This window comes from Sminthopsis crassicaudata, chromosome 3 (genome assembly GCF_048593235.1).
Source record: "Sminthopsis crassicaudata isolate SCR6 chromosome 3, ASM4859323v1, whole genome shotgun sequence".
Lineage (NCBI taxonomy): Eukaryota > Metazoa > Chordata > Mammalia > Dasyuromorphia > Dasyuridae > Sminthopsis > Sminthopsis crassicaudata.
The window spans coordinates 335,528,637-335,554,580 of record NC_133619.1 but is presented as its reverse complement, the minus strand read 5'-3'; the positions used below and the strand labels follow the sequence as shown (position 1 = coordinate 335,554,580).

The 25,944-nt window shown below is 39.3% G+C and overlaps 1 protein-coding gene across 1 annotated transcript; it reads left to right on the top strand.

Annotated features, from left to right (window-relative positions):
• The first annotated feature begins 405 nt into the window (after positions 1 to 405).
• Positions 406 to 24,695, top strand: LOC141561621 (deoxyribodipyrimidine photo-lyase). Its single transcript, XM_074301506.1, has 10 exons — positions 406 to 680; positions 3,966 to 4,321; positions 4,427 to 4,572; positions 6,254 to 6,440; positions 9,537 to 9,691; positions 12,248 to 12,446; positions 14,015 to 14,167; positions 20,608 to 20,729; positions 21,167 to 21,326; positions 23,533 to 24,695. Exons 2-10 carry the CDS (start codon positions 3,988 to 3,990, stop codon positions 23,676 to 23,678), a joined length of 1,602 nt encoding a protein of 533 aa, XP_074157607.1. The 5' UTR covers positions 406 to 680; positions 3,966 to 3,987; the 3' UTR covers positions 23,679 to 24,695.
• Positions 24,696 to 25,944: the final 1,249 nt, after the last annotated feature.

Genomic DNA, 25,944 nt, shown 5'->3' with positions numbered 1-25,944 from the left:
CGACATAAACAGGATAAATGGGAGAGAAATTACGCCAACAAAACGTAGAGACCGCCTCAGAGGGAAACAGTGAGCTTAGTTAGGTGGGCTTAGGAGAGGGTTCTTGCAAAAGGCAGTGCTGTGGAAGCCCGGGAAGGTGGGGGGCTCGTGAGAGATGGCATCCCTGAAAGCACTTTGCAAACTTTGGCGCATTGTGTGCACGATATTATTATCATTGGTGCAAAGCTGATCCATTTTGCAACGCTTTTAAAAAGAACGAGGGGGAGCTAGCTCCGAGGGCGCAGCAACTTCAGAAAGTAGAGTGGGGCGCAGAGACAAGCCAGGACTTAACGCTCAGAGCGAGCTGCGCACGCAGCCAGGCCCTGCCCCCACCCGCGGGATCACGTGGCCAGAACCCTTCCTCGCTCAGCCCAGCCGAGCCCAGCCCAGCCGGCAGCTTTGGGCTGCGTGCTCTTGAACTCTGCGCGGGGCCCTCCAGGCGGGAGAAGGGCTGCGCGCGAGTGCGCGCGCGCCAGGTCGCCGGGCTGATTGTATAAGCGCGGGGGTGGCGCCGCCCCCTCCCCAGACCTCGAGCTGCTGCTGCGTAAAGCGCGGACACTGTGTGCTTGGCCTAGCTTGCTGCGAGCTCTAGCGGACGCGGGGGGCCTCGGGCTTCCGGCTCCGTCTGCAGCCGCCTCCAGGTGAGCACAAGGCGGAGCGCCCCTCGGGCCGGGAGAGGGAGCAGGGGCACCCCGTCCTGCTTCTCACCCCCCTTCCCTATTGGCGCCGGGCCTCCGGAGCATGTCTGCATGCGCGCAAAGCATGTCCCGCACGCGCGCAACTCCCCCCGGCCCGTGGCGCCCCGGGAGCGGGGAGCTGGGGTGCCCAGCGAGGAACTTTGGATTTGGAGGCGAGGACCTGGGTTCAAATCCTGGTTCTGCATTTTGAGAGAGCTTGTGCACTTCTAATGTAAAGGAAGGAGTTGGATGCTCTTCCAGGATTCTGAAAGCCTATGATTTTATCTCCCTCTAAAGTAGTCTGGAATGGATTTGGAATTGGGATTGGGAGCAAGAGAAATGCTGCTCCCCCCATCCTAAGACCCCTCCCCCTTTTAGCTCCAGCAGTGGAGCTGAGACCCCGGTTTTGTCTATACCTGCAATAAAACGTTCCAAACGTGACTGGTCATTCTGTGGTATCTGACAGGAAATAGCAGAGACAGCTCCCAGTCTGCAAATTTTACATTTGCAATACTGCGAGATGTATAGAAAAAGATACTATTTAGGAATATATATATATAAACTCAATTTTTCCAAAGGGCAGACTCGTAGGTACTCTCATACTCTCATCCGATTGGAATCAAGGAATAACTGGAAGTCCAGAAAAAAAAAAGTTAAGAAATGTATATATTTTAAATGTATAATTGATAATCCACTAGAAGAGCTGCAGCTAAGGGACAAGTGCACTAACAGGATATTAGGTGAGATACAAGAGTGTCCCAAAAATTTTAATGCAGCTTAAAGCTTTAAGATCTTAAGAAACATAAATGTTAACATACTTTTAAAAACATTTGAAAAGTGAATTATATCCATTTTAAAATTTTGATGTTTCTTGTGAAAATTCAACATTAACTACTGATGTGTTAATAAATCACTGATTTGCAAACTTGGAAAATCTGCTGCCCAGGGATTAAAAGGTGTGCATTGTAATCTTGCAATAGTAAGGTCATACATAGAAAGTTGTTTTGAGGCATGATGGGGAATTTTTGATGTTACCTCACAAGAAAAAGTTGAATAGATCAGGTGATTGAAGTATATATGAAAGAGGGTTCTCCTCTGTATGAATCTAATACACTGTCATCCAGAAACTGGTACAGAGCAATGCCCCATCTTGTTAAAATTAAAATTCAAAATTTATTATTCAAAATTCACAAAACTAAGTTTAAATTTAAATAAACTCAATTATTTGGCAAATTTGTAGCATTCATGATAATGAGGTTATTAAAGTTTAAAACTAATATTTGTGTGACTTTTGACCTATTACAGCTCCTTCCCTCAGAAGGAAAAAAAAAAAGGAAATAAACATCTTTCTTATCTCTGCTTAAGAGAAAAATTAGTGGAGTTTTAAAAATTGTTCAATTGATAAAACACTTGCTAAGTACTTAGCTTAGGTATCATGGAAAGAAGACTGGAGATTTCACTGGTTCATTTCTTGAATACAGAAAGGCATGTTCTTTGCCCTGTACCTGGAATCCTCTTCCTACTATACTAACCTTTGATGCTTAGAATCTCTAGCTTTCTGTAAGTTTGTTGTCGAATCAATTCTAACTCTTCACAACTCTATTTGGGGTTTTCTGGCCCAAGATACTGAAGTGTTTACCATATCTTTCTCCAGCTTATTTTACAGAAGAGGAAACTGAGACAGACAGGATTAAGTGACTTGCTCAAGGTCACACAGTAATTATCTGAAGGCACATTACTTCAGGGCCAGTGCTTTATCCACCTAGCTGCACTTAGGCTTTTTCTTTAAAATATAGTTCAAATACCAGCCTTTATAGGGGATTTTTCCTGGTCCTTCAGTTATTAGTGCTTTCTGTTCTTAGGCTACTTTCCATCTACTCTTTCATTTCATAGCAACCTAAATGTGAATGTGTATATACACATTTACGTATGTATGTATTGTCTTCCTGATTAGAATGTAAGCTTTTTAAAAATAATAATACAAAATACATGCAAAGATATTTCCAACATTCACCCTTGCAAAACCTTGTGTTCCAAATTTTTTTCACTCCTTCCCCCACTCCTGGACAGCAAATAATTGAATATAGGTTAAACCTGTACAGTTCTTCTAAATATATTTCCACATTTGTCATACTGCATGAAAAAATAAAAGATCAGAAAGGAAAATAATCACAAGGGAAAAAAAGCAAAGAAGCATACAAAAAGAACAGCAAAAATATAAAAATCTTAATGCTTCGAACCACATTCAGTCTCCATAGTTCTCTCTCTGGATGCAGATCGTTTTCTCCATCACAAGTTTATTAGAATTGCCTTGAATCATCTTATTGTTGAAAAGACCCAAGTCCTTCAGTTTATCATCATGTATTCTTGTTGTTGCCGTATACAATGATCTCCTGCTCACCTCACTCAGCATCAGTTCATGTAAGTCTCTCCAGGCCTTTCTGAAATCATCCTGCTGGTCGTTTCTTACCGAACAATAATATTCCATAATATTCATATACCATAACTTGTTCACCCAATCTCCAATTGATGGGCATCCATATAGTTTCCAATTTCTGGCCACTACAAAGAGGGCTGACACAAACATTCTTGCACACGTGGGTCCCTTTCCTTCCATTAAGATCTCTTTGGGACATAATCCCAGTAGAAACACTGCACAGTTTGATAACTTTTTGAGCACAGTTCCAAATTTCTCTCCAGCCTGGATCAATTCATAGTTCCACTAAAAATGCATCAGCTTTCCCACATCCCACCAACATTTATCATTATCTTTTCTTCTCATCATAGCCAATCTGACAGGTGTATAGTGGTACAATGTAAGTTTCTGAAGGTAAGACTAAGTGCGTTTTATTTGTATGACCAAGGTCAGCACAGTGCCTCGAATTAAAGTGTCCTTCATAAATGTTCTTGGTTGGTTGGTTGGAATGAGAATCTCATGGGTCCTGGAGGCAGTGATAAGCAAGAGTTTGTGTATTCCCTTCTTAGATTCAAAACTGTTCTCAGTAGAGCCTTACTTTAGTTCTCCTGAAGACTAAAGAAACCGGATTTTCTTCCCAGCCACCTAGGGAAAGGTTAGGACCGAGCACACAGCATCCTTCAGGAGGAGGCTGGCAGGGAGCCACCAAAGCTAGCCACGTTGGACTTGTTTGGAGGCATGGAACAGACCCGAGCTGAGGAGTTCATAGATTCCACACTCATTATCACATGCTGCCCTCTCTATCTAACCCAACTTTACCCCTTTATTCCCAGAACAAAAGGCATCTGGCCCACCATGGCTCCCAAAAAGAGAAGCCACAATGCCAGTGGTGAGCCGGAAAACACCGACAGCCAGGAGAGCAAAGCCAAGAGGAAGCCTCTCCAGAAACACCAGTCCAGCAAGAGCAACATGGTCCAGCCAGAGGGAGAAGACAAGAAAGAGGGGCAGAAGAGAGCCGGAGCCGAGGGCCTGCAGGAGGCCGTGAGGCAGGCCAGGCTCAGGACGGCCCCCTCGGTGCTCGAGTTCCGCTTTAATAAGCAGCGAGTGAGGCTCATCTCCCAGGACTGCCACCTGCAGGACCACTCGCAGGCCTTTGTGTACTGGATGTCCCGGGACCAGCGAGTGCAAGGTCTGGGGAGGCAGTCGGGCTGTGTGGGGCAGCTTCAGCAGCTGCCTTCGGGGCGCTGGCCGCATCAGCCTCAATCTCTCCCCTCCTTCACTTTTTTTTTTGCAGATAATTGGGCGTTCCTCTATGCCCAGAGATTGGCCCTGAAACAGAAGCTGCCCCTGCATGTCTGCTTCTGCCTTGCCCCCTGCTTCCTGGGGGCCACCCTCCGTCATTATGACTTCATGCTTCGTGGCCTGGAAGAAGTAGCTGAGGTCAGTGGGAGAGGACATTATGGGCTAAGAGGAGAAGACATTGGGGACACATAGCCTCTTTAAGGGTACAAAAGCTGATTTTCATGCATTTAATAACTATTATAAAATGCCTACTGTGTGCAGGGTTCTCTACATAGGGAAAAACAGGGAGAGGGTCATGGTTTTCATACATTATTTATAAAATGCCTAGTGTGTGCAGAGCTCTCTACATAAGGGAAAGCAGGGAGAGGGGACATGATTTTCATTCATTTAGTAACTATTTATAAAATGCCCACTATGTGCAGAACTCTCTACATAGGGGAAAGCAGGAAAAGGAGACATGATTTCATGCATTTAATAATTATTTATAAAATGCTTACATGTACATGGCTCTCTACATAGAGGAAAATAAGGAGAGAGAACAAATGTTTATTAAATGCTGACTTTATGCCCAGTACTGTGCTAAGCACTTTGCAGATATTATCTCACTGGGTTCCCCCCCCCAAATGCCCTAAAAAGGTAGGCAGTATTATCTCCTGCAAAAACAAGCAGACAAATATTAAGCTACTTATTCAGGGCCATACAGGTCATGTCAGTAACTGGATTTGATTCAGGTCTTCCTGGCTACAGATCCCACTGGGCCACTAGCTGCCTACACTGTATGTGTGTCTGTGTGTCTGTTTTGGGGGGAGTAGGAAGTGGGAGGGATGGCTAGGTGGTACAGTGAATAGCATTTCAGATCTGGAGTCAGAAAGACTCATATTCCTGAAGTCAAATCCAACCTCAGACAGTTATTTAGCTGACCATATTTGTCACAATTTCCTCATCTGTAAAATGAGTTGGAGAAGAAAATGACAAACCACTGCAGATCTTTGTCCCCAAAAAACCCCAAATGGGGACATGAAGAATAGGACGTGACTACTATAATGGAACAAAAATAACTACAGAATAGAAAGAGCACTATTGACTGGAAAGAGAGAACCTGGGTTCAAATCCTACCTATTTATGTGATCCTTATTTGAGCTTTGGTTTCCTCATCTGAAAAACTAGTAAAGTTAGACTAGATATATCCTTCCAGCTCTAAACTTAGGCTTCTATGATCCTAAAACATGATTCATGACCTCATTTAGTAATTTACATACAGTACCACCCAGTAATTATATTTTTATTAATTTTTTAATAAAGCTTTTTATTTTCAAAACATGCACTGATAATTTGACAATATCAACCCTTGCATAGCCTTGTATTTCGGATTTTTCTCCTTCTCCCCGTCCCCTCCCCTAGATCCATCTCCTATATGCCAAGCAATTCAATATATGTTAAACATATTAAAATCCACCCAGTAATTTTAAAGGATAGAACTGAAAATAGCAAGCATAAGATAGGAAAAATTTATCATATGAGGTTAGAGAGAAACTTAAAAGAATTAGAAGAAGGCTACCTTTGTCCAAAGTGGGATTTTAGGAGGGAGATTTTAGGGAATATGGGAATTCTAATCTCCAGGAAGGACATGAGAAAGGCATAAATGCAAGAGATATCTGGATTGCAAGTAGTCCCATTGGGCTATAGCTTCCTGGAGAGAGAGGGAGGTGCTAGGTGGTGAGCGAATGCTAAACTAAGGCGCTTGAGCCAGCAGGATACAGAAGGTTCTGGAGCTGCTCAAGTTGGGCCAGAATGGGGCCTTTCCCTCTCTTTGTTGCAGGAGTGTGAGAAGCTGGGCATCCCCTTCCACCTGCTTCTAGGCCTGCCTAAGGATGTGCTTCCTCCGTTCGTGCAATCGCATAGCATCGGTGGCATAGTGACCGACTTCTCCCCTCTGCTGCACCACACGCAGTGGGTAAAGGATGTCCAGGATGCTCTGCCCAGGCAGGTGCCCTTCGTACAGGTAGGTACCTACAGTAAAGCAATGTCCCTTGAAAGGCTCAATTGGACTTATCTTTCTTAACATGAATGAAAATAAGAGTTTAGGAATGGCTAAACAAGCTATGATACACAAAGGTAAGGGAATATTATTGTTCTATTAAAAATGATGAACAAACTGATTTTAGAAAGAACTGGACTTACATGAACTGATGCTGAGCAAAACAAACAGAACCAGGAATATATTGTACATAATAACAACAAGAATGGGCGATGATCAGCTATTAAAGGCTTGGTTCAGTGATCCAAAACAATCTGGATAGATCTGGACAGAAAAATGCCATCTGCATCCAGAAAAATAACTGAGACTAAATGTAAATCAGCATATGTTTGTGTTCACTTCTTTTTTCTGTTTTTTTTTTTATACCTTTCACATGGTTCTTCCCTTTTACTCTGATTTTTCCCTCCTAACATGATTCATAAAGCAAGTTTTAAATTATTAAATTTTATTTGAAAATAAATTTAAAATATTATTAAAATTAAATATAAATTAAAATTTATAAATTATTTAAAATAGATACATTTACCAGAAAGAAAAGATCTTATTCAATGTGATAGAGCAAAGACCAGAATTTCACTCTTCATCATTATCTCTAATTATCCATCATGTTTAGCTCTAAACGGGAAGAAGATTGGGATGGATAACCAAGTGCCATAAATCTGGATGATTATATAACTCTTTAAGATAAAAGTGGGAAATCACCAGAATGGTGGAAATCTGCCAGTCTATGGACTCCAAGTTTATTTTCCTTTGGAAAGGGAAAGGGGATGCCCAACCATAGTGTAGTGTTGTGAATCTAAAGGATTACATGACACTGAGGAAAGTTGTAGGACCAATCATAAAACGAGCAAATTGCAAGTATTGTATGTATGTGTTGGATTGCTATGGTAGCTGTGAAATAGATAGAATGCTGGACCTGGAGTTAGGAATACCGGTCCTCCTGGGTTCAAATGTGCCTCAGGCACTTACCAGCTGTGTGATCCTGAGTAAGCCACTTAACCCCATTTTCCTCAGTTTTCTCATTTGTCCATTGAGCTGGAGAAGGGAATGTCAAACCGCTCCACTCCAGTGTCTTTGCTAAGAAAACCCCAAATAGGTCTTGAAGAATCAGACACAACTGAAAAATGACTGAATAAAAAATGAACAGGTTATGTGTTTCCTACATTTTCTGTGGGGTTAGATAAAAACTGTTTTTTGTTGTGGTTTTTAATGGGGTTTTTTGTTTGTTTGTTTTAAGATAAGGGCCAGGAGAGCAACTGAGAAATTGTTTCTCTCTCCTCTCTTTGCAGAAGTAAGAATGGCTTTTGTAGGTCAGGTTTCAGGACAGTCTGGTAGCTCAGGTTCAGGATTGGAATGGACACTTTTTTGCAACATCTAACAGTGAACAAAAAGATGTTTGCTTAACCACAGTCATAGCAGGAAAAGGATATGGCATTTATCATTTGAGTGTGGCTTCTCTGTTTGATGTGCTACTCAGAAGCCTGAGGAAGGAGTTTCTGACTCCTTGTGCTCCAGCCTTTTGTAGTTAGATTCAAGAAGCTACATCCTTGGCCCCTGGGTCAGTTCCATCTCTGTTCCAGTACTTTTTTCTTATTCTAAATTTAATAAACACACAATATTTCTGTGTACAAAATACAATTAAAGACCCAATCTTTGTCATGTATAGCTTGATAATTTAAAAACATAGTAAATTCAAACTGTTTCTTTCAAAGCTTATCTGAAGTTCCTTCTGTTTTTTTGTGATGCATTTAAAAATGCTTCAGTAACCCTTTTTTCTCTTTTGGAACAACATTCTCACCAGCTTGCCTCCTCATCCCCAAATTACACCTCTCCCCCCAAAAAACAACAAAAAATGACAACCCTTGTAACAAATGAGCATGGCCAAAGGAAAGAAATCCATAGCTGGTCACATTAAAAATTTATGTTCCTAAATGCACTTTGAGTCTGTCACTTCTCTGTCAGGAAGTGGGTAATAAATATGTATGATCATAGGGACTCTGGAGTCATGGTTGGTCATGTCTTTCTAAGTTATTTCAACTTAGGAGGGAAGGAGACTTACCTATATCAGTCAGCAATCAGTGAACATTGTTAAGTGCCCATTATGTGCCAGATATTATGCTAAATGCTGAGAATACAAAAAAAAAAGACAAAATGTGATGCATCTTGCTTCTACCACATCTGTGTAATTTTCCTATTTTGGCAGAAACAGTTTATGCTGGAATGATGACAAAGTGAATAGAGTGTCATACTTTTAAGTCAAGTCTCATCTTTCTGAGTTCAAATCTGGCTTCAGGCATTCACTAATTGTGTGACTCAGCAAGTCACTTAACCCTATTCACCTCAGTTTCCTCATTTATAACATGAGTTAGGGAAGGACATGGAAAACCACTCTAGTATCTTTGTCAAGAAAACCTCACATGGGGTCAGAAAGAGTTGGACAAGACTGAACAAATGTGCTAGTAAATATTTAACAACTGACTCTCCAGAGGAAAAAATGTATACCTGACAAATTTTTAGACTTAATTTGCATTCTTAACATTTTCCCATTTATTAAGTCTAATACAACAAAAAAATTTATCAAGCCCTAATTTGTATCATTTGCTGATTTCCAAGATATAAATGCTCACACTGAAATTTTAACAATTGACTTTGGTACTCTCTGACTTCAACACATCCTGAGTTTTATGTGTTTTGTTAGTTTCGCCAAAATGCTTCTTTTTTCCTTCTTTCTCCTTAAATCTTTGTTACCAATGATGGTTTGTTGCATATAGGAGGAAAAGAGGATTTATTCAGAAAAATAAAGATGATGAAAAAACACAAAAGTTATCAGTAAAAATAAGATACCAAAAAATCAGAGTTTTCTTTGAGATTTACATAAGCTAGCAGAGGCTAGAAGGTAACAACTTCAGGAGGAAATTGATTCTATCTAGGCTTTTGAACATTAACCTGTCAAAGAGGTACTTGCTGACTGGCTGATATGTCTGTAAGGTAAGCATTGTGGGCTTTGGGAGGTATGGTTCTGTCCACACAGAGTTTATCATCCTCTTGGTTCTTCCTCAGGTAGATGCTCACAACATCGTTCCCTGTTGGGTAGCCTCTGACAAACAGGAGTATGGTGCTCGAACCATCCGACATAAGATCCACGACCGGCTTCCTCATTTTCTGACTGAGTTTCCCCCTATTATATGTCATCCATATCCTTCCAATATTCAGGCTGAGGTAAGATGTGTCCATACTTTCAGATCTGAGAAGTGTCTGGGGAAGGATTCAAAAACCTAAGTCCAGGGTCCATATAGAGATCAGGAGACTGCAGACTGCAGATGCTCTGGATACAGTGGGAGATCATGGCCTTTGTAAGCTTCAACAGATCTCAGTTTGACTGAGACAACATCCAGTCAGTAAGTAGGGCTATGCAGAAATGAAGCAAAAAATTATCAAGTCAGAAAGAAAAAAAAAAGGGGGGGGAACTCTAAAAAATTAATCATTTGGGAGAGAAGGAGGGGAAGAGGAAGAGAGTGAGAAGAGAGAAGGTAAGATAGTGAGAAAATAAAAATCAGGTGAGAGAAAGAGAAGATATATTGGTGAATGTGTGTGTCAGGTATTGAGTTAAATACTGAGGTTATAAATACAAACAAACAAGTAAGTCTTCATCCTTTAAGAGTGTACATTCTAATGGAAAAGACAACATATTAAAGAGTCAAAGAAAGGGGATTGGTATGGAGTGTGGAGTTCTTGGCAAAATAAGGCAAAAACTCATCTATCAGATCCCCATGTCCCAAAGGCATGACAGGGTAACAAGGAGGACAATTAAGATGTGTGGTGATGGCTTTATATGTAAAAGTGAGCACAACCAGGAAAGCATTGTATACAAGGTCACCTAAATTATGGTACCATGATCAGCTATGGATAACTTAGTTATTCTTAGCAGTACCGTGATCCAAGACTATTGTGAGGGACTTATGATTAAAAATGCTATCCAACTCCAGAAAAAGAATTGATGGAGTCTAAATACAGAGTGAAGGGCTTTTTTTTTTTTTTTTTTTTTTTCACTTTAAAAAAAAAAATTTCCTGGAAGTTTTTTTTTCCTTTGTTTTTCTTTGCAATATGGCTAATGTGGAAATATATTTTACATAACTGCACTTGTATAATCTGTCTCAAATTGTTTGCCTTCTCAATGATGGAGGAGGAGAGGGTGAGAATTTGGAACTCAGCATTTTAAAAAACATTAATTATTTTTACATTTAATTTGGGGAAAAAATACAATTTTTTTGGGGGGGGAAAGGGGTAATTAAATTGAGTCTAGAAGGAAGAGAAGTAAAGAAGAAGAATTATTTGAGGCATGAAGGATGACCAGCTCAGTGGCAAAGATGTGGGAAAGGAAATGTATGAATATTAGCAAAATAGCAAGTTTTTTAGATTGTAGAGTGCAGGAGATTCAATAATAAATATTCATATAATTTTTATATGTAAAATTTATAATTGACATGAGTATAAAATTTAATAAACATGATACAAACAATATTAAAATAAATAAATGAGGCTGGGATGATAGGTTGGAACCAGGTTGCAAAGGACTTTTTCAAAGTTGGAGAAGTTTCTGCTTTTTCCTCAAGGTTAAATGAACAAGGGAGTGATTCTGTCGGACCTCAGCTTAAGGAAAATCACTGACATAGGTATTATAAGATGGACTTGAAATGGGGACAAACTCAGGGCAAGGAGACCAACTGGGAAACTACTGTGGTAGTTTAGACAAGAGTGATGAAGACTTTGAACAGAGAGAGGCATTGGACTTGAGTATTCTGGCAGGATTTGGCAGCTGATTGGGTACGTGGCTTTGGGGCAAGAGTGAGAAGGAGAGAAAGATGGGAGACTTGGAAGAATGGAGGTAACTGAAGTATTATGTTCAGCTCTTAGCATTCAGAATGTATAAGCTGGACAGCACCCAGAGGCTGGTCAGCAAAACAATGAGGGCACTTGAAGTCATGGTCATTTGAAGGGAATGAGGCTATCTACCCAAGGAAGAGAATTTGGATTTGGGGTGGGGGAGGGATAGAACAACTCTCTTAGGACATTTGAAAGACTTTTATATGGGAGAAGCATTAGACTTATTCTTCAGAGTGACTCGGTCTCCTCACCTGTCAAGTGAGGGAGCTGGATAAATAATCCCCACAGTCCCTTCTGGCTCTAGACCTGTGACCCTCAATAGTGAGATAATTTAAATTCTTTATTTCTAGAGATTTTCTTGGGGAAGCTGGATGACCTCAAACTAAGGTGATTTCTGCAAGTGTTGAACAAGATGGGCTTCTGAGGTCCCTCCAATTCTAACATTTCATGATTTTTTCCTAATGTGGGAGTGTCCATCTTTTGAATGAATAAAAAATGCATTTATTAAGCTTTGTTATTTGGCAAACATTGTGTCAGATGCTGGAAATACAAATAGAAAAATTAAGACAATTATGAGGTAAGGAGAAGAAAATAGGAGAACAGATTTTGGTTCATTTTTTAAAATTGAATTTTTTTTAGAGTTAAATTTTTATTTCTTAATATTTAAAAGGTAATTCCTGCTCTCTAGGAACTAGCAGTCTAATTGAGAAAGACAAGAATAAAGAAAATCAGCTGAGAAGGAAAAAGCTTCTAAGTCCTGAAGGGTGTATCATAAAGGCAGTTGGCAAAGCCCTGTGTTAGTAGGGCAGATGAGATGCCAAAGGTCTGTGTGGTGTATATGGGAAGTATATAACTGTAATCACTGCTTCTTGTTTCCCTTCCTGAGCACAGCCTGTGGACTGGAATGCCTGCAGAGCAGGCCTGCAGGTGGATCGATCAGTGAAGGAGGTGTCCTGGGCCAAGCCAGGCACTGCCTCCGGGCTGACCATGTTGCAGTCCTTCATTGCTGAGCGGCTCCCATACTTTGGATCCGACCGAAATAACCCCAATAAGGATGTCCTCAGCAACCTTTCCCCCTGGTTCCACTTCGGTGAGTCTTCACTTAAACCTCCTTTTTTTTCCTTCACTTAGAAGTGTCATTCTTTAATCATTTGGCTGGCTCTAGACTAAGGCTTCTTAAACTGGGTCTGTAAACTTTTTAAAAATTGTTTTGATAACTCTTTCAATATAATTGGTTTTCTTTTGTAATCCTAAAGGCTTTTGAAAACATTGCTCTTCAAATTTAAAAAAATGTTAAAATTATATTTGTGATTTCTCTATTAAGTTTCAAATTTGCTAGCTGTATTACATAGGCAACATATAAATTATAATTGTTAAAAAATTTTTCTTCAAAATTAAAAAAAGAATAATTTTATTTGTAGTTCTGTTTGATTAGTTTCAAACTTTCTACTATAGAATTATATATGTATAATATATAATATGTGAACAATTATAATTTAGAAAATATTTAAAATAAAACCATTTCTTCAAAATTTTAAAAATTTAATTGAAAAAAGTTTTAAAGACTGTTAAAGTTTTAAAAAAGACTACTTATTTATGTATGATTAGGTTCAAAATTATTAATTACATCATTATATGTTTTATATCTAATATGTTAATAATTATAACTAATTATAAATAAAATAAAAATGTTCCAAGGAAGATACATAGGCTTCCGACTGTCACATGGATCCAGGACACAAAAGAGCTTATGAACTCTTGTTCTAGAAGATGAGGATTGAGAAAACCACAAAAAAAGGATGAAGAATAGCACTTAACTTCAGTTTAAGATGAGAATATCTTTTCTGTTCCTTACTATATGTGACTATGATCTCTATTATTGCCTCCAAAGGTCATTGATTTAGTGCTGGAAGGAACCTTAAAGATTGAATCCAAGTCTTATATTTTACAGATGAGGAAACTAAGGATGAAAAAGGTTAAGTGACTCCATAGGAACATAGATTTAAGGCTGATATTGGAAGTCATCAAATCCACCCCTTATTTAACAGATAACAAAACAGAGGCTTACGAAGGCTATCTGCCAAAGACCACACAGATTTCAAGACCCAGAGCTTTATCCATAATACAGTGTTGCTCCTTGAGGTTTTCATCTACTCTCTTGGCACCTAATATGTTCACTTGCCCATCTACCAGCTGGACATTGTGGGGGAGAGCAGTGGAATTGGAGCTTGGAGAGCTGCATTTGAATCCTGCCTCAGATACTAGCTGTGCGACCCTGGCAAATCAGTTAATCTCTATGGTTTTCCCATCTCTAAAATGAGGGTTTTAGACTTTTAAGAGCCTAGTCTATTCTAAATCCATGATCTTAGCTTTTGCCATGGGGAACAACCAAGTATTCAAGAAACAGTTTATGGGAAAGTTGGTGCAGGGAGGGAGAGAGAGGTAAGGAGAAATCGATTGAGTTGAAAACTGCTCAGTAGCCCTGTGTTTAGGGCTATTTGTGTAGAGAGACATGGGGGCTCAAGGACTGACTTGGCTGTGTCCATCACTGGGAGCTGGCTAAGGTTCTCTAGGGTGGAGGGGAATTAGGATGCTTCCTGGGCCTTAATGTCTAATTTCCCCAATTATTTTTCTTTTTCCTCCTAACTTTCTAACCAGGACAAGTCTCAGTTCAGCGGGCCATTCTGGAAGTGCAGAAACATCGAAGCAGATACCCAGATTCTGTGGCTAACTTTGTGGAAGAGGCTGTAGTGAGGAGGGAGCTGGCGGACAATTTTTGCTTCTACAATAAGAACTATGACAAGTTAGAAGGTAAATACCACCTCTCTCGGAGTGCAGGAAATCACCACTACCTAATTAAATGATTTGGTATTTGTAAAGGGCTTAGCACTGCTACTACCTCCCTCCTGCCCCTAAATGCCATCAGTCACTGCCCTTTGCCTTCTCCTGTGTCATACCCACAAACTCACAATCACCTTCACATCTTTCTCCATTTGGTAGGTTTCTCTTTCTCTTTTGATTAAGATCCAGACTTTTCATTATCCAGCCTAATGTTAGATTAATTACGTTTTAGCAGCTGTTTCATATTATGGGAATTAGTGAAGAACTTGTTGACAAATAAAATCCTCAGAAATTTTTTTCATACAAACCATTCTTGAGTCACATCTCTGCCACTGTATTTTAATGCCATTTTTAAAACTTAACCATGGGACTTTTCATTTATTGCTTCTGGCTTCAACCTATCATTGTTCCTAATTTTTATTTCATAGTTTAGTTACTCATTATTCCTTTAAGTTTTGCATCATCTGCTCATTTAGTAAGTGTTCTGTGTAGTTATTGACAAAATTTTTGGACAGGATGGGTCCAAGGACAGAAGTACTCCAGTAAGCCTCTCTTCAGATTAGCATGGGTCCAATAATCAACTCTCCAGATACAGAATTTCAGACAGATATAAAGAACTTAATAGTTCTTTATTTTGTTTGTAGGAAATTCAGACTTTGTCAAATGCCTTACTGAAATTAAGATATGTTTATGACATTGCCCTCATCTAGTTACCCTTAAAAAAAAGAAAATTAAGAATTTGGCATGAATTGTTCTTAGTGACCTTGTCCTAACTCCTTATGGTTAATATCTTAATAATCTGTTTTCATGTTTTTCTGGGAATTGGCATCAAATTTATAGTCAGAAGTTTCTGGAATCTTCATTTTCCCTCTCTGTTTTAAAAATGAGGACATAGGGGACAGCTAGGTGGTGCAGTGGATAGAGCACCAACCTTGAATTCAGGAGGACCTGAGTTCAAATCTGGTCTCAGACACTTAACATTTCCTAGCTGTGTGACCCTGGGCAAGTCACTTAACCCCAGCCTCAAAAGGGGGGGAGGAGGGATGAAGACATTATTTATCTATCTCTATTCTTTTGATATTTGTCTTGCTATTCATGAATTTTCTCTCTAGCTTTTTCTTCCAAGTTAAAAAAAAAAATTAATCTGAGGCCAGTTCCAATGATCTTGTGATGATGAGAGCCATCTAAACCCAGAGAGGGAACTGAGAACTGAGTATGGACCACAACATAGCATTTTCACTCTTTTTTTGTTGTTTGCTTGTATTTTGTTTTCTTTCTCATTTCTTTCTTTGTTAATCTGATTTTTCTTGTGCAGCAAGATAACTGTATAAATATGTATACATATATTGGATTTTGTTACATTTTTAAAACTTGTTTAATATTTATTGGATTTCTTGACATCCAGGGGAGGAGGTGAGGGGGAAGGAAGGAAAAAATTTGCAACACAGTGTTTTGCAAGAATCAATGTAAAAAAATTATCCATACATATGTTTTGAAAATAAAAAACTGTAATAAAAAAGAAAGAAAAAAAGTAGGGGAAAAATAATCTGTCTCCTCTCCCCACTTTAATTTCAAGGAAATTTTTTTAAAAAATCCTTTAACACATAGCTACATAATCTGGCAAAACAATTCCCCATATTAGCCACATACCAAAATATATGTCTCCCTTTGTATTTTTAAGTAATCACCTCTTTGTCAGGAGGTGAATGGCATACTTCTTCTGTTTTTTGGACCCTTGATTTATCACTGCATGGTTGGAGCTCTGAAATTTTTCAAACTCATTTTTCTCTATAATGTTATTTTAAAATTTTTTCCTATAGTCCTAACCACTTTGATCTACATCCGTTAACAGGGTTCTTCCCAGTTTCTTCTAAAATTGTTCTTTTCATCATTTCAAATGGAATGATAATATTTCATTAAATTCACATACCATATTTGTCCATTATTCCCCATTAGGATACTTCCTTATTTTCCAATTTTGGGCTACTACAAAAAGAGTGGCATTAAATATTTTGTACATAGAGTTTTATTTCCTTCTTTCGTTTCTTTAGGGGTGTAATCCTACTAGTGAAGTCAAAATTTATGGCACAATTTGGTAAGTTTCCTGTTATAGTTCCATGTTGCTTTCCAAAATGGCTGGACTATTATTCATAGCTCCAAAAAGAAATACACTAATGCAGCCCCCATAGCCCCTCAAACATTTTTCATTTTCCTGTTTTGCAGTCTTTTTCAGTTTGATACATGTCAGATGGAACTTCAAAGTTGCTTTAATTTGCATTCCTCTAATTAGTGATTTAGAGCATTTTCACTTTTAGCTTGGATTTCTTTCTTTGAAAACTATCTTTTCATACCCTTTGACCAATTTGGGACATGGCTTTTAGACTTATAAATTTAATCAGTTCCTTATATATCTTAAAAAGAGACTTAGATCTTCTCTATCCTGATATTAAGTATCTATGATTGGGTTCTTTCTCCTTTGCATACTCATTTTTATTTGTTTTTTGTTTTATTTTGTTTTTAGAGGCTATTAGCAATTGCTAGAATTTCTATTTTCATTTTGCTTTTTTGACAATTTATAATTTCATGAAATTTAGCATCGAGACTTTTTTTCTGATCATAATTTTCAGATAGTCTGATAATTTTAGTTTGTTTCTCTTTTTGATCTTTTTTTTTCTTCAGTATTTTGGTTTGCCTTGATGTTTCTTATATTATTGAGTCATTAGTTTCTCTGGCCCACTCTGAATTTCAGGACATTTACTTGTATGTTTATTTCCTTGCCAGTCTTTCCTCCCTCCTTTTCAGTTTTATAGCTTTTCTTTCTTTCTTTCTTTTTTGTAATTACTCTTACAGTCTGTAGCCAGGACATTTTTCTTCTCTGAAGCTTTACTTAAAGTAATTTTTTTTTTCTCTGAAGCTTTACCTGTACATGTGTGATTGATCTCCTCTTCAGAGTTTATCTGAAAAGCATCTCTCAAAATAAGTTTTTTCTTCAGGTGTTCAGTTTTTCTTGGTTTACTCTGCACCAGCATGGGGGTGGACAGGTCCTGAAAGTAGTGGACAGAGTGGGTTTCTCTCTCAAGAGACTCCAGGAATGCCTCTGTGTTGGGCTCTGCCTGAGGACATCATGAGACTCCAGGACTTCTCCCTTTTAGGATGCTCCTGAGGCACTTCCCTCTGCTTCTAGTAAGCTACTTGTGAGTCACAGGTTACTCCTGTGCTGAGCACCCTACATAGGAATCAGACGGGATTTTGCCTAAGGACTTTCTCCCACTGATGCCCTATTGAATCCTACCTGGAGTTCCTTGAGTCTGCTCCCTCCTAAGCTAGGCCCAAGCCATCCTGTCAGGCCTGGATTCAGGCTCCTAAGATCAACAGTCAGGGGGTGCTAGAACTGCCCCCCAGAGATCCAGCAGCCCTCACCCCACCCAGCTTTTCAGTCCTAAGATTTTTACTAAACTCACCAGAGTGTAGAGGTGATTCTTTCTGTTTCTGAGGAGAATTCTTTGGAGTATTTGAAGGGGATATCCCACAGCCCTCTTTATTGCCTGCAAGATCTGTATTTTTCATTGATCATAAGTTCTCATTGACCAAAATCATAAACTCTCAAGTTTGAATATATCCCCCCAAGGTTATGTAGTCTAAATGAAATTTGATTTACAATCTCCTCTAGAATATAAGACAAAGAGAGTCATGTTTGAGGGACTATGGAAAAACAACTGCATTAATATACTTTTATGGAGCTGTGAATAATAAGTCCAGCCATTTTGGAAAACAACTTGGAACTATATCAGAAAACTGTTTTCATTTTGATTCCACTAAGATCACACTCCTACATATGAATTTATGAGAAACTCCCGTTACTAGTATACCATGCTCTACCAATAGCATCTTCTCTGCAACTTGAATTTTTAGGAAATTATCCAGAGTCACTTGACTTGAGCCCAGGTCTCCCCAGCTTTGAGGCTGGCTCTCTGACTACAATGGCACAGTTTCTCATAATGGTTATGTGACATTTATAAGCTATGTGGACAGAGAGCCAACCTCAAAGCCGGGGAATCCTGGTTTAATTCCCCTCCTGAGTCATATTGGTCATCTGGACCCAGGCCAGGTCATTTAATCTCTCAACGGCTTTTGACCTACATTGCTAGAAGGAACCATGTCACTGGGAATTCCCTGTGCTGGTGAAATCACTCAGAAACAGAAATAACTGGTATTTCTATAGCACTTTGTGCTTTGCAGAGCACTTGACATGGAATATCTCATTGAGTCTTACAGCAGCTCCATGAGGTAGGGACTGTGGGTTATTATTATCCCCATTTTACAAACTTCCCCCGTGTAACACAACTAGGAAATGTCAGTCAGGATTCCCCAACCAGTCATCATCCAGGCTCTTCTTGAATACTTCAGGAACACTCAGCATCCTGAGACAGAGCATTCCCTTCTTGGACAGCTCCTTATTTATAATCCAGAAGGCACAGATTTCACTTTAAAAACTACATTGCTCATCTCCTTGTTATTTCAAGTTGATTTAATAGTGCCTTTGTAGTAAGAGCCATTCCAAACTTTCCATGCTCCCAAAGCCTCCCTGTTACCCCCTTCTTTGCACATGAATTTGGCTTGATTCTAATCAACATTTTTTTCTCTGTATCTGTCAGGGAATTTTTTTTTTCTTTTTCTGAGGCTGGGGTTAAGTGACTTGCCCAGGGTCACATAGCTAGGAAGTGTTAAGTGTCTGAGACCAGATTTGAACTCAGGTCCTCCTGAATTCAGGACTGGTGCTCTATCCACTTCCCTGTCAGGGAATTTATTAAGGAGGTCCATGCCATGATTTCACCTTGTCTTGCTAGTCTGTTGCTCAGTTACTTTTCAGTCATGTCCAACTCTTGGTGCTTTCTTGGCAAAAACAAACAAACAAACTGTAGTGGTTTTCCATTTCCTTCTCCAGCTTTTCATATGAGGAAACTGAGGCAAACAGGTTTAAGCAATTTGTCCAAGGTCACACAGCTGGTAAATGTCTCAGGCCAGATTTTAACTCAGGAGTCTGTCCTGATTCCAAGCCCAGCGCTCTATCCACTGCACCACCTAACTGCCTTGTTTCTAATCTTTTTCACTATTCCTCTTAGAAGTCCCTCAGGTTCCACACACACAGCACTATTAAGTCTTTCTAGAATACATTCTGTGCTTTCCTTTCCCTACTTTTGGGGAGGTCACAAAATTGTATTTACAACTGAGGAGGATTATTACCTGATGGATATGTTTGTTCATTAATTCCTGAGAGGAACCCACAATTGCATTCATATTTCTCCATGGTCTAGTTAGAGGATAAAGCAGATGGAACTCTCTAGACTTGGAGTGAAAACCAGAGTTTCAGTCCATTCCCAGATATTTAATTATCTCTAATTACAGAATGAGAGAGTGTTCTAACATTCTCATTCTATGGTTTCTTCTCTCTCTCCCCTTTTTTTTCCACCAATTTTCTATTTCACTTCCCCAAAGTCAGAGAAATAGAACACTGTGCTTATGGGACTTGTGAGAAGGTTGCTTAAAATGAATGGTTTTTGCCCAGTAATTACAATGCACAGATTTGTCTATGAAGAGATTTTTAAGAAATGTCCCTCCCACCCAAAGGTAGGAGCCTTTGAATATGATACATATATATGTTTAGTTTTGTTAAACTACTTCTCCCATCCCCCCCAAACTTTATTTATTCTCTAAAAAAGGAATAGCTTCCTGGATAGGAGAGGAAGAAGGAAGGGATTTATTTGGAAATGAAGTCATAAAAATAAAAGATGGTTCATAAATGTTGGTATTTGGGTATTTTCTTTAATCATGCACATGATGGGGAGAAAAAAACTGATAAAAAGCAACTTTGGGTTGGTAAATTCTTGGCATTTCATCACAAGAGGATCTTTCCCTGAAAAGATTTGCAGGAACTGATGCTAAGTGAAACAAGCAGAACCAGGACTACATTGTACATAATAACAACAAGAATGTATGATGATCAACTATGAAAGACTTGGTTCTTCTCAGTGGTTCAGTAATCCAAAGCAATCCCAATAGACTTTGGACAGAAAAAGCCATCTGTATCCAGAAAAAGATCTAAGGAGACTGAATGTAAATCATCACGTGCTATGTCTACTTTTTTTTTTTCTGTTGTTGTTTTTCTCTCCCATGGTTTTTCCCTTTTACTCTGATTTTCTCTCTCAACATGATTCATAAAGCAACATGATTTAACATGTGTTAAATATATGATATCATAATAATATACATACTATATTAATAATATAATAAAATTTTAAAACAAACAAAAAACATTAAGCCTTTCCTCCTCCCACAAAGACCTACTGTGGCAAAAGCTTATGGGAGGGAAGGAGAGAAAGAGCTAATAGAGGTGTATTGTTCTTCTCCAGGTGCCCATGATTGGGCCCAAACAACTCTGAGACTCCACGCCAAGGACAAGAGACCCCATTTGTATTCATTGGAACAGCTGGAGTCTGGGAAGACCCATGACCCACTCTGGAATGCTGCCCAGGTACTCTTCCCTCTTCCCAAACCTGGGTGAGACCCAGCAGTGTGGAGGTGGGGTGGGATAGTAGCAAAGGGAAGGGACTCCAAAACTGGGTCTAGTTAGACCATAGAGAGCACTACAGTCTGCCTCAGGTTGTTTCCCAGTCAGCTTGTCGGACCCAAATGCACTTTCTGAGAGCCAGGAAACAGATCCAGGGGGACACAAAGATATGCTGGCTTTGTTTCCAACAAGATGGAAAATTCATCAAAGCTTACTCAGAGACTTCTCTATATGAAGAACTTTCCCATTTGATTTTCTCAGACCCACTTACCAGGTACCCAGAGTCCAAAGACACAGCTCTGTCTCATCCTGAAGGGATTGTCCAGTTGGAGTCAGGACTGCGAGCTGAGACCTGTTCAGCTTGCGGAGCTGTTAGACAGTTTTTGTTTCTCTCCCTGAAGATGCAGATGGTGAAGGAAGGAAAGATGCATGGATTCCTCCGAATGTACTGGGCCAAGAAGATTCTGGAGTGGACCAATTCTCCTGAGGAAGCCCTAGAGTTTGCCATCTATCTCAATGACCGATTTCAGCTGGATGGCAGGGATCCCAATGGCTACGTAGGTGAGCTAGAAAGAAAGACTGGTCCCTGGAATCCTGAAGGCTGATTCCTTTGGGGTCCCCTGTTTGACCAAGTTGGATGAACATTGTTGCATTTGGAAAAAAAGAAGAAGAAAAAAGGCTCAGTATAGATCTTAAGCCATAGGAGATGGAGGAACTATTTATTAGGGAAGGAAGGAAGAAAAAAGAATGAAGAAGTGGAAGGATAAAGGTTGAGAGGGAAGAAAAGAAGGGGGAAGGGAGGAGAAAAGGAGGGAATAAAAGGAAGGGGGAAGGGAAGGAAGCATTTAGTAAGTGCCTCTTATTTGCCAGACTCTGTAGTAAGCAGTTTACGTATATTATCTCATTTTATCCTCACAGTGTTCCTAAGAATTAACAGTACTTAATGCCATTTTATAGTTGAGGAAATGGAGGAGGATGACACTCAGATCTTTCTGACTCCAGATCAAGTTCTCTGAAAGGACAAATGCCCAAGCTATAGGATAGTTAAATATAGGCTCATAGAGTTAGATTTAAGAGACCTGGTCCAACCATCTCATGAGGAAACCAAGAGCAAAGTCTCAGTAGCTTGCCCAATGGTCATCAGGTAGTAAGTGGTAAAGCAAGGCTTTGAACCCCATTTCCTGACTCCACATCCAGTCCTGTGTCTACTGTATCCCGCTAGTGCTAGTGCTGTTGGGCTGATCACTATTTCTAGCCACTATCTTTTCTATAACCAGTTCTCCAGCTAGAAAGACCCCAATGGATCATGTCATCCACCCCTCCCCATGTCCAAAAAGAACTGCAGATACTTCCTAAATTACAGCTTCTAAACTGAGAGCCTGTCGCCTTTCTGGGTGTCTTTGACAGTCAGGTAGAATGGATGAATCCCTTCTCACAATGCTTTTAAATGCATAGGTTACAGAAGAAACCACTGAAAATAAAGTGAATAAATAAATGAAGTGAAAATAAAGAGCACTCCTTAAATTTGTGATTAGAGGAAATGAATTCAAATCTTCACCCTCCTATGGACTAACAAGTTCCCAGGGCCTCAGTTTCCTTATCTATAAAATGAACAGGTTGAATTAAATACCTGCTAAGTCCCTCTCAGCTCTAAATTTAAGCTTTGAAGTCTTGTGGCAGACTTAGGTACCCAAATAGCCCAGTGGACAAAGTGCTGGACCACTAGTCTAAAAGAATCAAATTCAAATGCTGCCTCAGATATTATGTAACCCTGCATGAGTGATTTAGCCTATTGTATTAGTTTTTGTTTCCTTGTGTAAAAAGTAATAATATCCTTTCCCAGGGTTATTGTGAAGATAAAATGAGATAATATTTTTAAAGCACTTTGCAAACCTTAAATCAATTATGGTGATGGTGATGTTATTGTTGCTGTTATCCAGGATAGCTTTGGATTGATTTTCTAATGAAATGCATTTAGATCTGATGTTCAAAATTGGTTCCTGTAGGGAATTACCATCAGATATTCCAGCAAACCAACATTTAAAACCCTGCTTTTGGTAATTGGGATGGGCAGACTTTTCTCCTCTTTCAATACATTCTTTAAAAAGAAGATTTAGCATTCTCTCTGGTTCTTATATTTCACCAGTGAATGGGGAAAAGGAACATGGAAGGATGATGATGGTTGTTGAGGACAGAATGACTTATCATTAATAAAAATAAAAATAATAATAATAGTATTTGTGTAGCAAAATTTTAAAGTTGGTAAAGTACTTTACAAATATTATCTCATTTTATTCTCACAACACCTTGAGAAGTAGGTGCTGTTATTCATAGTCTTTAAATGAGGAAACAAAAGCTGAGAAATGTCAAATAACTTGCCCAGGATCACATAGCTAGCATTCACAATAGTAGTAGTAGTAGTAGTAGTAGTAGTAGTAGTAGTAGTAGTAGTAGTAGTAGTAGTAGTAGTAGTAGTAGTAGTAGAGTTAACATTTATACAATACTATGTGCCAGGCTAAGCACTGTACAACTATAATTATATCATTTGATCCTCACAGCAATCCTGGGAGGTAAATGCTATTATTAACCCCATTTTGCAGATGAGAAAATTAAAGGTACAACTTAATCAGCATTACATGGTCTGAGGTTGGATTTGAACTCCAGACTTCCTGACTCCAGGCCTGTGTTTCCTAGCTTTAATAATATGAATTAATCCATTAATTATTATTTATTTATTATTTCTTTCCGCTTTTCCCCCCTGTTACAGGCTGCATGTGGTCCATCTGTGGCATCCATGACCAGGGCTGGGCAGAACGGGAGATCTTTGGCAAGATCCGCTATATGAATTATGCTGGTTGTAAGAGGAAGTTTGATGTGGCAGAATTTGAGCGAAAATACAGCCCTGTGGATTAAGGGAATACTGGGGTCCCACAGCCACTTCTCCAGTCTTACCACTTCCCAGTTCTCTCCTTCAGTCCGGTTTTTTCCCAGCACAAAGCACTCTGTCCAGAGGGCAGTGACTGGGGGATAGTCCAGGCTCCAGTGCTTTTGTTTAATTGGCTTTGCTGGCTCCTGCTGCTTCTTGTTCCTTTAGTCCTTCCAAGAATCAGCGCTTTGTTTTATGGGACAAAGAATCTCCTCCTGGCTTAGCAGGGCTTTTTGGTTGTCTGTTCCTAAGAGGAACAGGTGTTACTTGGAAATTGATGTTCAACTAGAGCCTAGCTTTCCTTGCTCTCTGTTTGTCTAGGACTAGTTACTTTAAAAAGTTTAGAATTGCTGTTTTAGGCAGCCTAGGTATTCATCTCAGGGCTGCCACTGTAACCTTCGAAGAGACTTGGTGTCCTGGAATGCACTACTGTGGTGGGAAGGTTTTCAATCCAGAAGAATGGGGTAGGTCATTCTCAATGTGGACTGGACCTTGGTCCTGAGGTTGCTAGGCTACCAAGGAGAACCAGTTACAGCTTGAAGTTTATTTGTTGCCTTGGTGACAGTTAACTGGCAACAAAATAGTTCTTCTTTTGGGGAAATAGTTTAACAAATGGTATCTGAAAAATGGAATAATTACTGCACTGTAAAAAAATGAAGACAGAAGGCTGGAAAGTTTGAACTAATGTAGAATGAAATGAGCAGACACAATGGGTACACTAATATAAAAAACCACCACCAAACCGAAAAAAACTGAATGCTGGAAACTTATAAAGACCAATCTTGACCCCAAAGAAAAGAAAGGTGGAGATACCTTCCTGTGCTCTTTTGTAGAAGCAGTGGTTCATGGATGTGAGACATTGAAATGTCATCAGATGTTTTTTGAAATGTTTAGTTTTGTGCAACTTAATTATTAAGAAATGTTCTCTGGGAGATGGTGAGGGATGGTAAGAAATATAGGAGAGAAAAACAAAAAATATCAATAAAAGTTTATTTTTTACAATAGCCTAAAGCTTTACAAATGTGTCTCTGAAATATTCAGATATCTATCTTAAGAATTATCTTTATACCTTCTCTGGAATTTGGTTTCTTTATCTGGGGAGTCTAGAACCCATACCTTCTGTTGATGGAAGTGTTCATTCTTTATAAAATCCATTGAAATCCATTTATAAAATCCATTTAGTCTATACCTTTGTGAGAGTGTGTTTCAGAAATACATAGCTTTCAGTCACTCAAATCATTGTTGGGTTGTGGAGGATGGGGTGCTAGTGGTGGAATAATTCTCTCCTTTGGTTATTTCTGGCAAATTATTACTTACTGAATCAGAGACTTTTAGAAAGCTTTTGTTGTATACTCACAAACTGTGAACTTAGTCATTGTTTTAACTTAAACCCACCAGAGAGAGGCTGCCTTTTCAACTGCATTGGATACTATGGGGAAAAACTGAGTTTGTGGGCTCACTTCCAGGGTCCACTCTAACTTTTTTCCTTTTTCAGTGAGAAACACGAGATCTCTGATTTGCTTAAATGTTGGGGAAATTGATAAACAAAACCCCAGATCTATTTCTGTGGGGAGCTTAGAGCTAGAGCTGAAAAGGACCAACTAGTAGAACTGGTAGAGGCAGAATCATCAGCACCCCTCATTTTATAGATGAGGAAACTGATTGGTTCAAGGTCGTCAGTGATAGGATTTATTGTTTATTTTTTAAACGAGGCACTTGGGGTAAGTGACTTGCCCAAGGTCACACAGCTAGGAAACAGCAGGTGTCTGAGGCTGTATTTGAACTCCCCTGGCTCCAGGGTGGGTGCACTTTCTCCATGTTGCTGCCTCCGGAGCCAGATGTCCTTTGCATTACAGCACCTTGCTTTACAGCATACGGAAACCAGATTAAGAGATTTACTGCAGAAAATTGGGGGCTACTTAGAAAAGTGTGGGAAGGAGGATATTTCTTCATCTATATAGGACCCTATGATTTCTAAGATCCCTTCCAACTCTGATGGCCCTATCTATCATCTTGATGTGGTTGTGGCAATACTTAGTTCAAAATAAACGTGATAAATTCTCTCTGGCAAAAGGGCATTATTTAGGGAAAGCGTTTACAGACAAATTGAAGGGATACAATAGACACTAGGAATGATAAATTTGAAATAAAGTTGGAAGAGCATGTCTTGTGTAAGATAAAGGTTGCCACTGGAGGGAAAGCATTATGAGGAAGGAGAGATAATAACCTCATAGTGAGCTTAGTCCTGAAAAA

Coding starts and splice junctions, on each gene's coding strand:
- LOC141561621 (XM_074301506.1), top strand. CDS start 3,988: ATGGCTCCCAAAAAGAGAAGCCACAATGCCAGTGGTGAGCCGGAAAAC. Junction 6,441..9,536: donor GGTGCCCTTCGTACAGGTAG/GTACCTACAGTA, acceptor TTCCTCAGGTAG/ATGCTCACAACATCGTTCCC. Junction 21,327..23,532: donor GGATCCCAATGGCTACGTAG/GTGAGCTAGAAA, acceptor CCCCTGTTACAG/GCTGCATGTGGTCCATCTGT.